Here is a 14,354-nt window from a genome sequence, read left to right as displayed (position 1 = left end):
AGAAAACCTAGTTAATATGGTGTAAATTAAACCAAAAAGCGTAATATAAGCATGTGTTAAACACGAATGAGATGCAATAACTTATTGCATGAAAAAAACCGAAAGCGAAACTGCCTTAGCGTTTATAAAAAAAAATAGGTTTGGCCACACTGAGAGTACGTCATAGGCGGAAATCAACCGACGCAACTTCCTACATTTGGCATGGAGCTTGTGCTTGGTGGCGGGTACTTGCGCTTAAGTTTTGTTTGTTTTTTTCATCGTTGTGGATGTTGTGCGTACACATACAAAGAGTGCTTAGCGGCATGACTCACAGTTAGGAGCCCTCTTGGCGACACTTTGCACGTTGCTGCGCCCTTCCTGGGTGTCCTATATGGATATTAGCCCGGCGTGACACTTCGAAAGTAAGTTCTACCAAACTTTTTGGAGTCCGTCTGCCTTTCCGTTTGCTGTCCGTTCGTGCTTGTGTGTCTTGGTCCCACAGATAAAGCCCCTTCGCCGCGACGGCTGTGGTTTAGTTATAGTTTGACGCTGTCGCAACCTAATAAGAGGAATAACTGAAATATTAATCTCTGTGCTTTCTTTCTTTCTTTTGTTACTCATTCGCGCTTGCCGTGGCATGCGCCTTTGCGATACTGAAGGCAGTTCTGCGAGTTTGCGGAGCGTATGAGACAGATCTGCGAGCTGTGTGGAGCTGTGTGACCAGTTTGGCTTCTAAACAAGAACTGATTGCAGCGTCTGTTTGACCGGTACTCGCTCCTGTCGAAGTGTATTTTTGCTCGGCCGAGTAAACAAATGGGTCGCAGTGCACTGTTCTCGTACCACATTATCGCCGGACGCGTCGAAAAGCGCATATCTTCGCCCTCCTCCGCATTTTTGACCGTTCATAACCGTCAGTTGTACGTTTGACGCAGTGTAGCGATGTTTTCTAGCCGCAGAAACTTCCGCCAAATATAGCAAGGTTTTCTTCGTAAATGACCAAAGCAGCGAGGCCGTCAATTTCTCCGGAATAATAGCAGCTACAAAGGTATGTGCAAAAAAAAAAGAAAAAAAAAAGAAAAAGGGAACACTGACATGTTGCACGCGAGTGGTGCTTTTCGATCTAGTTTGTGCGAACTACACCTCGCCAAGAGTGGTCACGCGGTTCTTGATTTTGCCCGAGCAGTTTACGCAGATGCGGGGCGGTGGCCGCTGAAGTGTTGCGCCGTCGCTCGACGCCTCATCCTCATCGCGTCGCTGGGCCTGTGCTGTTGAGCCGAACACCATCCGATCAGGGGGGGGGGGGGGGGGGGCGAAGAGGCGCCCGCCCCTTGTGTCCCGTGATTTCGCCTGTCGTGTCGTCTTACCGCACTTTCCGGTACGCAGCGGGCTGGTGCTGCTGTTTCACTTCGTTTCACACGAAACCATCGCCTGCACTCGGTGACCGAGTGTAGTTTTACCATTGTGGTCGGAGCGCGGAATTTCACCGTTCTTCGTCACAGGTGTGGAAGTAAGCGCAGATGGTGTGGCATTCGCCTTTTATGAAGCAGTGCACGTCTCTTCCATTACAGAGCCAACGCGCGAAAAACCCGTACGAAAAAACATTATTTTCTGGCTAATGGCGTACGTCAAGGAATCTTACACCGTCAGCTGTTTCACCTACGTTATCTAGAAAAACATTCTATATATATATATATATATATATATATATATATATATATATATATATATATATATATATATATATATATATATATATATATATATGTGTGTGTGTGTGTGTGTGTGTGTGTGTGTTATTGTAAGCCTTTCATCAAATACTTAATCTCGATTATAATAGGTCGTGTCGATTTCAATGCGAGACATGAATTCAGTAAACGCTACATCTTAAAACTACATAATTGTTTGAAATAGGCTTTGCAATGAACTCCAGTAAGGTGTCATTTTAAAAACGACTAACATTTTCCTCATCACTGCCAGAACATTAGATGTGTTGCAGTTGCATTCGTAGTTAATACTGAGCTGGACTGTTGAAAGATGCAGTCACAGATTTAAAAAGAGCACTAATCGAATACGCCGCGTATTTTCGAGGCGCGAGATTGCTGGCAAACGATGGGCATGCTTTGCGTGCTGCACGGCTTCAGCTTTGCATTACGACATGCCCCTGAATTGTTGCTTAAAAACCTAATCAGGGAACTTCAGTCAACTACGTGCTTGATGAGTGGAATTGTTCGCGCACGTAGTGTCCACCTAGCGTAAAACGAGCAGCATTCGCACAACTGCGCATGCACCCCTGTATGTAAGTGGCGATTTTTTCGTCCGTGGTAAATGTAGTTAAAGGGTTACTTTGTGAGCCGTTAGCGTTGCCTGCTCCAGAAAGAATGAATTATGTTGAGACACGTATCATTCACGCCTATTTCGCACGTGATTAAAAACGGCTCGACTGTAGGAGTTCCTGAAGTCTGCAGTTCTCCGCAAGTCAAAAAACAGACAGCAGACTTCGGCGACCTTGATGACCTATTTCCGGCGAATCATGTGCACCGCGGGTGCACCTTTAAAGGGCCCCACGTGGTGTCAGTCTGCCCACTACGGCGTGCAGCTCCTGCGTCGTCGGCGAGCGAACGGCTTTCGGCGAGGCTTTCCGAATCTGACTGCCGTGATGTGTCACTTGTAGAACAGGAAGGACTGGGCCAAAGCGTGATGTCTTTGCCAGTGAACCGGCAGTTTCATTGAAAAACAAACCTCTATGACCGGGTACACAAAACACGTGAACACATTGCAGATGGGCAGGAACTAGCAAGTGAAAAATTTAACATGGACGAATCACTACTTGCGGTAAGGGAAAAACACACAGATAGCGAATACCAGCTGTTGTAATCGTTTGGTCTAATTTACGTAAAGTTAGAATTACTACTATAAACACCGCCAGAAAAATAGGCACAAAGTCAGGCACCCTTAAAGGGACACTAAAGCACTAAGTCAAGCTAAAGTGATAGATTAGTGCATGAGAATCTCTAAGGCGTCAATATTAACGCGAACAGGGCCTTGATAATCGAGAAACTGAGGTAAATGCAGGACGTGATTCATGCAGGACAGGATTCAAGCACTTGCCTGATGACGAAAGCACTCCTCAGTTAAATTCTGTCACTAGTACTCAACTAATCGTTGCAAAAAAAAAACATCATTGTATTGTAAGACGAAATAAAATGCTACTTATTCAGTTCTATTTCATTTTTAGAAAAAAGAACTATTTGAAATTACACTTTACAAAGACGCGGATGGTTCAAAGGTTTCGTTTTCGCTCGACTTCGCGCAGCCCACGCTTTCGCGTACCAGCAGTTATCGCGTAGTGCTGCGCTGGTTTTGCTGGCTCGCGAAACTCGCGCAAACGATTCAACTTCCGCGTGATGTCCCGAAACTTGACCAAGAAAAGCAGGTGCAGCGGCGAATCCGCCTCTCTGTCGTGGCTCGGTGCCGCCGCCGTCTGTCTGGCGCTCGCCGACGGCAACGTCACCACTTTCCGTTTGGCTGGCGGCAGATTTGAATGTCAAAAAAAGGTATTCGGACCCTTCAGATGCAATTATCTCGTAAACCAAGTCCATTCTTGGCACGAAACAAGCGTTACGGGGTTTCTGGAATGGTATATAAACTGTCCACGTCAACTTATTATTTGCCTTTAGTGGCCCGTAAAGGGAAAAAAAAAAGACCGGCAGGACCAAATATTCCAATGCCAGTTTTTTTCCTCGCATTGCGATATGTATATCTGTAGCAATCATAATGTTTGTTGCTAGAGTGCTTAGATGGTCTTGTAATATGCTGTTTAAGATTCCTAAGGTAGTAGTTCCGCGTAGCCTGGAAAAATGTCATCGAACGTAATTTCCGACGTATTTTCATGCGTACTACTGGGAAGCATATCGCGAATTTCTACACTTCGTAGCTCAAGTAATTTTTTTACAGAAATATAATCTGTGGTATATGAAACCTGCGCCAACGAACGGGAAAAGTAATTCTGGATCGGAGATGAAAATTATTTGAGGACGGCTTAATGGTGATTCATGTAGTCGTAAAAAAGTCTGAACGGCCAGAAGGTGAAATCGGCATAAAATGGATGGGATTCTCGCTTCCAGGTGCAATACCGCATTTGCAACGTATTTTGGAAGGTGTAAGGTCGTTGTGAATGTTCGGCTTGGCGAAGCTCATGTGTGCATTCTTTTTCTTTACTTAAGTGCGCGCTTGCTCGACTTCTCTGGGGTCCACTCTGTTTTTGTGTACGTGTTGCATTGTGATGCTGTGCTGTTGGCTCGCAACCGGGCAACTTCCAGAGAGCGCCTGCTTTGGGAAGGCGGTGGCCGGGCGCTGTTCGGCGAAAAAGGGAGCGGCAGGGGTTCTCGCGCACTGGTTCTGGCGAGCGCCATAAATCGCGCAGCGAGCCGCTGTAGCGGCATCTGGAGAAGGGAGTAATTGGGGAGTGTTGGGTCGGGCCGAGGCGGCGGCCGGTGCCAGTTACGCAGCCCGGACGCATGGTCCCGCGGCTGGGGGTGAGAATGTGCGCGGCTGAGCGGGCAGTGTGGGCTGAGGCCAGAGAGACGACGGACCGTTCTCGTCAGGTGCCCGATCGGAGCGACGGACTGCTCCGAGGCCTTGCTCAGCCGCACTCGTAAATGTGAACCCGTTTTCCTTGTTTGCTGTATGTTCATTGTAACCGTTACTATCTGCCTGTAAATAGATCGGTTCGGATACAGCATCGTTAGTACCGGGATACCGAAGCCGAGAGCGAACACGAAGAAGGAAGAACCCGGCGGAGGAAGGAAGAAACACTTTACCGAAGGCCTAAGCACAGACGTAGCGCCTCTCGTTCTAACCAGCGGCCGAAGCTTGTATGATGGAACACCTGAGAATAAAACACAGCCAAAATCTAAAACCGCATGAACGTGCGTTTTATATACCATCAAGAGGGGTTTTCTTCGCATTCCTGTTCTTCGATTGCTCAACTTGCGCAAAATGCCCATTGTACGAGCTCCTTTTGTCGCAATATATTCAATATGCTGCCGCCAGTTAAGATTTCCGTTATAGATAACTCCAAGGCACTTGAGCGACTCTATTTGTGGGATATCTTCGAGATGATATTCAAGCGATATGTATACTGGGTCTTTAACGGGAAAAACAACGATAGCACACTTATCAGCATTCAGGCTTAAGTGTAAGCTATCCAGCCAGCCTTCCAGTTCCCTTAGATACGACTGCAAAATTGGGTAAAGGGAGTAAATGTCACTAGCCATAGCAAGAAAGGCAATGTTGTCAACATAGGTACTGACACCTCGGTGAACGGTGATTCTGCTCAGTAAATGTATTAAACAATACTGGTAAAAGTACTGATCCCTAAGGCACACCACTTGTTTGCTTGTGTTTAGTATAAGAATAGCCGCTTCGAAAACGATAAATTCCCGGTCTACTGACGGCGGCTACTGACTGCGGGGTCAGCTCTGGGATCAAGAGGCGCCTGCTCGGGTCAAGGCCGTTGTCGACAAGAATCCTCTCACCTCGGTTTGTTCAGTGAAACCAAAGTGCGGAAGTGAGTGTGAACCCCCCCCCCCCCACCCCCTCAAAGGCGGGTCGACTACGATGACTTTGGACGCTCCCATCGGTCAGAAGGTTGAACGGCCGTTTCCCCTCACCTAGGGATCTAGGGAGGACAGTGTTTTTAAGCAGCCGTTGTCTGCTGTTCAGTGTGCTGTTCAGTGTGCAGGGCGGCTGAATTAGCCGAAGAGTACGCAACGCGTAGAAAGCTGAAAGCCGAGGACGGAAATTGGCATGGTCGAAATGGACCGTGGAAACCATTTCCGTTCAAGATGGTTTCGCAGACTAGACGACCGGAGCATGTAGACGTGGAGGAAAAGTCCTAAGGAAAAAAACGAGAAGTCAAACGGGGAAATCGGGCAAAAAGAGCATAAAAGAAAATTCGAATCTTTCAGACCGATCCGCTGCTATAAGTGCCAGAAACGCGGACATATCGCTGTGAACTGTGGGAAGCCTAGCGTAGTTTTCTCGTACGTGGATGAAAAAGACGAGAATATGGAAATTTTAAGCCCATATCTTTACGACCTGCAAGTTAACGGCCAACCATGCCGGGTTCTGCGAGACAGTGCTGCCACTATGGACATTGTTTGTAAATCCGTCTTACGTGACGGTAGGTGACTTCACGGGTGAAGTATCATGTATCAAACAGGTTGTAGAAGAACACAGCGTGTGTCTGCCCATGGACGAAGTCAAAATCAGTGGACCATTCGGGGAGCTCGTGACCGAGGCTGCAGTTTCCAAATTTTTGTCGGTGCAGTACCGTTACATTTTTTTCGAATCGGTCGGATCAGTTACTGCGTGACAACGGGCTTAAACTGGGAGAGGGCGTAGTACAGGCGTTGAAGCTAGGCCAAGCGCGTAAAATCGCGTCGCTTTCGGCTGAAAATGCAAAAGCTGCTCCAGCGGAAGTAGCAAAAGAGGTAACTTCAGCAACCGAATCCGAACTAGGCTCGAGGGACGAAAAAACTGTTCAGAAAACCCTGTTAGCTGACCAGCTCAATGAAAGCGTATCACTAGGGTGTCAAAGTTCACGCCTGCAGGAAGGGCCAGCCGACGCACTCGCAAGCGAGACAGGGTCGCTACTATCGCCGGCCTCAAAGAATTTTGATCGGCTCGTACGTGTGGACAGAGAGTCACCGGCAGCCGAGCAAAAGAATGAAGACAGCTTAGCTAAATTGCATCACACAGTTAAAGAAGGTGTTGCTAGGTGCAACATGATGATACAAGAGAGAGGAGGATTGTTGTATCGGCACTACACAGACCAAAAGGGTAAGATTCGATCGGTTAGTGGTACCTACTAACTACAGGGAGGACCTTTTGAGTCTCTGTCATGGGAATTGGTAGTCTGGCCCCCTAGGCATAAACAAATGAAAGGAAAGATTGCTTATGGAATACTGCTGGCCTGGCTGTTTCAGAGACGTAGAAAACTTTGTAAGATCATGCGACGCCTGCCAGCGCTCTGATAAACCAGGAGAAACCTGGAAAGCTCCACTAAAAGTAGTGCCCTTAATTTCAGAACCTTTCAGACGACTTGATAGATACGGTAGGGCCTCTACCAAAGACAAAGTCGGGTTACAGGTACATGTTTACCATTGCTGTGTCCGGCTACAGAGTTTCCGGAAGCAATCCCTCTGAAAGAGCTCAGCTCCACCGAAGTAGTAGACGCGCTTTTGACAGTGTTTGCACGAGTTGGGTTTCCAGCCGAAATTCAGGCGGATCAAGGTTCAGTATTCACCAGCTCACTAACTTCCATAGTCTTACAAAAGTGGGGGGTTAAGTCGATACACAGTTCCGTCTATCACCCTAAGTCAAAGAGTGTAGAAAGGTGGCATTCGGTGCTTAAGCGAGTTTTGCGGGCGCTATGTTACGAGCACAAGGAGGACTGGAAGGATTGTCTTCCGGCCACTTTGCGAACGGTTCCTTATGAGGCTACAGGGTTCTCGCTAGCAGAACTAGTGTATGGGAGGACACTCCGTTCTCCACTTAGAATGTTAAGAGAGATGCGGGAAGAAAGAGGAGAGAGTCCAACAGTGGTTGAATACGTGCTAAATTTGCTGGAACGGCTAAGCGCAACCCAAGAACTAGCTGGAAAGAACATGGGAGTAGCTCAAAAGAACGCCAAATTCTATTACGACAAGAATGCGAGGCTTCGTACGTTTAACGCCGGAGACCAGGTAATGATCCTCAAACCTTCAAGAAAGAACAAGCTTGAAGTTCACTGGGACAGGCCCGTTAAAGTGTTGCACAAATTTTCGGATACTAATTATGCTCTGAAAATGTCCGGTCGCAGGAAAGAGGTGAGTATACATCACTGCAATTTGATGAAGCCGTATACAGAGCGGAGCGGAGTCGTTAACTATACCATCAAAGAGCAGGATGGCACTAGTACCAAGTTTAAGGAGTATAGGGCGACATCCAACTCTGAAATCGGCATAGAAGAAGTAGTAAAACACTCGGTAAGCTCGCACGCTCTTAGACCCGAGCAGCTAAATGAGCTAAAAGAGCTGTTAGGGGAATATCTCGACAGATTCAGCGATCGGCCGGGTAGAACCGAACTAGTAACGCATGAAATAGAGCTGACATCAACCGAACCCGTAAGATCAAAGCCTTACAGGGTGTCTCCAAGACAGAGAGAAATTATGGAGGCAGAGATACAGCGCATGCTAGAGTTGAAAGTTATTGAGCCCACTGAGAGTGACTGCATGTCACCGCTAATACTGGTAGAAACCCCTAACAAGGACTCTCGTCCGTGTGTTGGCTACAGGAAGTTAAAATGCCATCACTAGGGATAAGCTGTACCCGATACCCAACATTGAGGAACGAATTGAAAGAGTTAGCGCTGCTAAATATATTTACACTATAGATCTCGTACGGCGATACTGGCATGTTCCCCTTTCAGAAAGTACCAGCCGCTATGCCGCATTTATCTCACTTGTAGGCACTTTTCGCCCTCTCGCTTCTGGCTGAAGAACGCGCCGTTTAGCTTCTCTAAGTTAATGGATATTGTCCTAAAATACTTGCAGGAGTTCGCCTTGCCCTATCTTGATGATGTAGCAATTTTTTCGGACAGCTGGGAACAACACGTATCGCACCTCAAACAGGCATTCTCACCGTTGAGGGAAGCCGGCTTAACGATGAAGGCGGAAAAGTGTAGATTTGGCTGTTCGCAGGTTACTTATCTTGGCCATGTTGTCGGCCAGGGCACAAGACGGCCGGTCGAGCTGAAAATAGCTGCGATTGGAGATTTTTCACAGCCGCGCACGAAGACAAACACTCGTTCATTTTTGGGTCTTGTGGGGTACTATCAACGGTACATTCCGAATTACTCAATAGCAAGTCCTTTAACGGACGCCCCCCCCCCCCCCCCCCCCGAAAGGGAGCACCGAATAGCGTGCACTGGGACAAGGACAAAGAGAACGCTTTCCAAGGTTTGAAAACGCTATTGGTTTCTAGTCCTGTGCGTCATGCGCCAGACTACACAAAGTAATTCATAGTTCAGTGCGACGCAAGCGACAGGGGCATGGGCGTGGTACTTAGGTCGGCGACGATGATAAGGAACATCCTATCCTCTATGCCTGCCGTACTAGAGAGGAAGCGTACAGCGCTTCAGAGAAGGAATGTGCTTGTTTAGTTTGGGCAGCCCAGAAGTTGTGTTACTTGTACGGAGCGAGGTTCATCTTCGAGACCGACCGCTGTCCTCTGACGTGAAATGGCCGCTTGCTCCGATGGAGCCTCTCTCCAAGAGTACAACTTCTCCATAAGATATAAGAAGGGAAAGTTGCATAGCAATGCGGATGGTTTGAGCAGGATAATTTAAATTCTGCGTTTAAGGATACCGCCTAAATTTTGGGGTTGTGATTGCTAATATTGTTAAGCCAAGAAAATCCCCTCTCATTTAGCAGGACTCCATCCATGATTACTCAATTTGTCAGCACGAAATTCTTTCAAAAATTGGCGTAGCGAAATGCAGCATTTTTCTTTGTTTCTGCACTTATGTTTTCTTTGAAGCACAGCGGGTCTAAAGTGAGATCCAAGATACGTCATCTCGGCGCAGAACCGCGTTGTGGGGTTCGTTTTACAGTTGCCTGTCCTTGTTAGATGTTTTGGGGCGGTGTCATTTCACAGCTGGTCTCTGCAAGCCAAGGCATCCCCCCTTGCCACCAGTCATTCTTTTCCTGCCCAGCGGTTATCAGCACTGGCCAGTCGAGATATTCCGGGCCATGGAGGAGCTGTTACGTTCGACCTGCGGGGGCTGGCAATCTTCGGGGAAGCGACCGTCAAACTCTGCCGGGCCCGCTGCGATGACTCGCTTTGTGAAAACAAGAATGCGCCTCGTCAACAACCCGTTGGCGCCGGCATGTCTGCTGCGGCGCCTCGCTTTGTAAGGACGACAAAACGCCGCGTCCCCAAGCGAGCGGCGCCGGCATATCTGACGCAGTCGGCGGACCAAGTATTGTTAGTGGATTTGCCGTCACCGTCACGGTTTGTTTGGAGCGGGGGAACTCCTGGAAGGAGGTGTTTTGCGGCGCCGTCTCATGGGTGTCAAGTCGTCAATCAATGGACAGACGCGGCGGCCACTGTCTGCGGGGTCAACTCTGGGACCAAGAGGCGCCTGCTCATGGCAAGACTCGTGTCTGCGAAAACCTTCTCACCTTGGTGTGGTCAGTGAAACCTGTGCGGAAGTGAGTGTGTAAACCCTCCCCCTCAAAGGCTCGTCGGCTTCGATGAATTCGGACGCTCCGAATTGGTCGACGGTTGAACGGTTACTTTCCCTCACCTAGGGATCTAGGGAAGACAGTGTTTATAAGCAGCCGTGGCGCGGCTGCTGAGTGTGCATTTTCTTTCAATCATGCTAGACTGATGAACTGTAACATTCTCATGTAGATACTTTAAATAATTCCCATATTCCTCCTTCTCGATGAGAACAAGTCTCTCCCTTCCACAACGTCCTCAGCGTAAATGAGTTGACGGTGGCATGGGCCAGCTACCATTTATTTCTTGCCTGACTCCAACCCTTACACCCTTAGTTAACGACCTCCGAAGACCAAGCCAGCGCTCTGGGCGAACATTTACTCAATATCATTCCTTAAATATACACAAGTAGCTGACCCTGAATCACTGGATCGTAAATCCTGACCGAATGAACCCTATAACTGTCTTAAAAGGACGTCTTACAAGCAGTTGTAAGTGGCGCTCTGTCCCGTCTCCTTCCTTGTGCCGTGTGTGTTTTCGCGTCTAGTAGCCAAGATGACCTATAACTGTCCTTTTTAATATTGCCGAGCTGGAGAGCGGCCTTGAGCGTATGTAAGAGCTCTGCACTGGCAGTTGACAGAATCGTGTATGACAGGATTAGAAACCTCTCCACATTGACACACTGGTGACACTCCTTGCAGTTTTCAACTCTGTCTCGGCTGCCGGATGCCTTCCATTGTCATGGAAGGAAGCTATTGCTTTCCAGCCTTGAAGCTGAGTAAGGACTTCCTCGGTGGCAAGTTACCGCCCGTTGGCTCTCACAAGTTGCCTTTGTAAGCTTTTTGAAAAACTGATTGATCGTCGACTTATAAATTTCCTTGAACTGAACAATATGGTTGATCCCTATCAGTGTGGCTTCAGAGAACGGCGGTCCAATGCTGATCATCTTGTGTGCATTGAAGGATATATCCGTGAGGCATTTGTACGTAAACAGTTTTCCTTATTGATATTCCTCGATTTGGGGGAGGCGTACGACACAACGTGGCTTTACAAAATCTTGCGAGATTTGTCGGGAATAGGCATCCGTGGAAATATGCTAAACATAATAGAAAGCTATTTTTCTAATCGTACCTTCCGCTTGAAAATCGGCACTGTATTGTTGCGTCCATTTATACGGGAAACTGGTGTGCCCCAAGGAGGCGTGCTCAGCTGCACGCTCTTTATCGTGAAGATGAACACGCTTAGTGCTCCATTACCATCAGCTTTTCTCGCAATTCATGTGCTGCATTTACCCCAACTTCGAATTTGAGGTAAATGCAGGACATGAATTGCGGCTCACCCGGGACATTCAAGTACTAGCTTTATGTCCAAGGCACTCCTCATTTTATTTCTGTCACTAATACTCCTCTCATAATAGAAAGATAATTGCATTGCATTTTAAGACTGAAGAAAACGCTACTTATCTAGTTCTATTCGATGTTTGGAATAAAGTTTGGAAAACGCTTAAAGGAGCACCGACACAAAAAATATCGATCTGATCTTTCTGGTTTAATAAGTAGCTGATGACCCGGTAATCACGACACGAAACCTCATTTACTTCAGAGCGCGACAGGTAATTATTTGAAGGCTTGTTTGTAGCGACCAGTCCAAGTTTAGGTTTCTGAGAGCAACGAGATGGGCCAGCAGAGAAGGAATGTAAACGCAGTTGGGCACGTGATCGCAAAAACCTCTGACGTATGCTCTGACGCGCGCGAGCTTCGAGTTGCTAGTTCGTTGGCTACGCCTGCACGTGCTTTGCGATGTCCTCGCCACCATCTTCGTCCAGATGTGACGATTTCCTGCAGGTGGGAGCCGCCGTGTTAGACGTAGCCAATCACTTTCGATTCGACCCACTGGAAAGCAGCGACTCGGATATTGCGGCTCGCGACAGTGAGGACGAACCTCCAGACCCTCGCATCGGCCACGTCCAATGGTGAGACACGACAAATCGGCGTCGAACGACAAACTCCCGCTTAATTCTGCAGTTGCAGTGACACGGAGAGCGTCCCACTACAAGCAACAACTGAGAAGGGCACATGCAAGCAGCATGGCTGCCAACGAAAAATTCGTGACGTAGCGTTTTCTCGGTTGTTTACAAAATCCTTCCTTGATGTCGACGTCACGAGGTGCCGCGTTTTGCGGTTGGCTGCGCGGAAGTACTTTAAAATTGATTTTAAATATGTTCTAAGCTATATTCGCCGTCGATATTTTGCAGGCGATGTGTGTATGCCCACATAAATCTACCTCACGCGTTATCTCCACTTCAAAATTTTGTGTCAGTAATCCTTCAAGCTTCGCCTTTAAGAGTGCAACGCGAAACGTTCAAAGATCCCAGACTGCTTCTCACGCTTCCAGGCAATTGCAGCTTGTGTAACCGTAATGTTTACCGGGAAACGCTGGCTGCGAACGCTATGCACGAAGGCGAGCTTTCTGGCAGAAACGCGTCCGCTTGCATTGGCCGCAGTGCGGCGGAGGCGAGCGCCATATGGAGGTGTTGTAAGGAACCGGGTGCGCCTCTGTGGCCTTTGAGATTTTACAAACGCTGGAGAATGGGGTTGTGTTTGTTTCCGCGTAATTCTCGTATATTCAAGCTACAGTCCGACACTATCATGTCTGTAGGTTGTGTGTAAGTCGTCCTTTACGATTTTTGTGACGTATTTTATTTAAACTGAATTAGTTCAGTAACTTCTTTGCGCTACATGGGGGGCCTGCGTGGTTGGCAATGATTTTTGCTGAAACCAGGTCGACGCGGGACGCCGACGCCGGTTATTCTGCGACGCGTTGACACAGTGACGTTACCCTTGACAACGACGCGGGCGGTCGGAAGGTTTCGCCTTTTGCTCGACCATGCGCCGCCCGCGTCTTCGCGTTTCAGTGGTTTCGTTATCGCGTAGTGCGGCGCTGGTTCTGCTGGCATCGCGAAACTTCCACAAAATGTAAGTACCAGAGATTTCACGTCCATGTGATGTCGCGGCATGCCTGAACAGTCCGTGCCACTTGACCAAAAGCAGCTGCAGCGGCGAATCCAATGCTCTGTCTTGGCTCGGCTTCTCCATAGCCGCGTGCTTGCGTTTTGGGCAAAAACCGTTGCGCCGTCTGTCGGGGACCGTTTTATTCACAGACTGCTGCAAAGGTCAGCGCATGTAACGTCAACGCTCTCCCGCTCGGCGGCAGGTGATTTGAATTGCGCTAAAGGTATGCGGTCCCTCCAGACACGGTTTTCTCTTAAACTAAGTTTGCACGGAACAAGCGGTGCGAGGTTTCTGGAATGGTATTTTAACAGTATTAGTTTACTTAGAATTTGCCTTCAGTGCCCATTTAAAAGGATTAGAAAAGACGCTCCGTGTACAACTTGCGGGCCAAACTAAAATCTGTCACAATTGATGGGGGCAAAAACACGTCCTGGGTTAACAAAGGACTCGTAGGGCCAATGTATTTTAGTTGCCAAAGCCAATGTTCTGCACTTCATGATTCACGAGCAGGCCTTCTGTGAGAAATACGTAGGCATGTCCTGTTTTCTGAAATCTGTTGTTTCAGCTGCTAATCTTATTAGGTCGAATAGGCTCAATCACCGCCAGTTTCGTACATCTCAAAAGACGGCAGAATCTGAGTTAGTAGACGTGACGTACTATGCGGCAGTTCGATGGCTGAGCTTTGGAAAAGCTTTGTCTCGTTTCTTTAATCTTACAGAAAAAGATTGTGTTTCTTGCGAATTCAGAGTCGTCTCGAGCCAACGTCTCCTAGATAAAGCAAGGCCAGTGGACTTGGATCTATGACGTCATGTTACCTTGCCCGACTGCCATATAATGTAATGGGGATGCTCCCGAGTAAGCAGCGGTGATTTTGACGTCACCGCTTTCGTCACGCCGGGCTTGACAGTGGAAATTTCAATCCAAGTAGTATGACGTCATAAAGCAGTGCACAGGCCTATCTTGTAGGCGGCATGTGCTCGAGCCACTGCCGTCCAGTTAAGTGTGGCTTTGAAAATTGGCCTTTGTAGCGGCGCCACTATCGCCTCCATAGCCGGCGAAGACGGCTCGAGGACAGTTGGCAAGGTATCAAGTGTACCT

At 48.1% G+C, this 14,354-nt stretch overlaps 1 protein-coding gene across 4 annotated transcripts in view; it reads left to right on the top strand.

The window, feature by feature from the left end:
- Positions 1-171: 171 nt before the first annotated feature.
- Positions 172-14,354, top strand: part of Ack-like (activated Cdc42 kinase-like) — a 218,140-nt gene continuing 203,957 nt past the window's right edge. For 2 of the 4 annotated variants that reach the window (XM_075684160.1, XM_075684158.1), the window contains exon 1: positions 172-401. Coding sequence is in view for 1 of the 4 variants with exons in the window: in XM_075684157.1 (XP_075540272.1) it covers positions 12,045-12,217 (173 nt within the window). In the remaining 3 variants the exon portion in view is untranslated. Of the gene's footprint in view, positions 402-12,033; positions 12,218-14,354 lie in introns of those variants that run through there. The other 2 variants (XR_012826587.1, XM_075684157.1) reach the window with 1 other exon arrangement.

The sequence above is a fragment of the Dermacentor variabilis genome, chromosome 3 (assembly GCF_050947875.1).
Source record: "Dermacentor variabilis isolate Ectoservices chromosome 3, ASM5094787v1, whole genome shotgun sequence".
Lineage (NCBI taxonomy): Eukaryota > Metazoa > Arthropoda > Arachnida > Ixodida > Ixodidae > Dermacentor > Dermacentor variabilis.
This window is presented reverse-complemented; position numbering and strand designations above follow the sequence as displayed.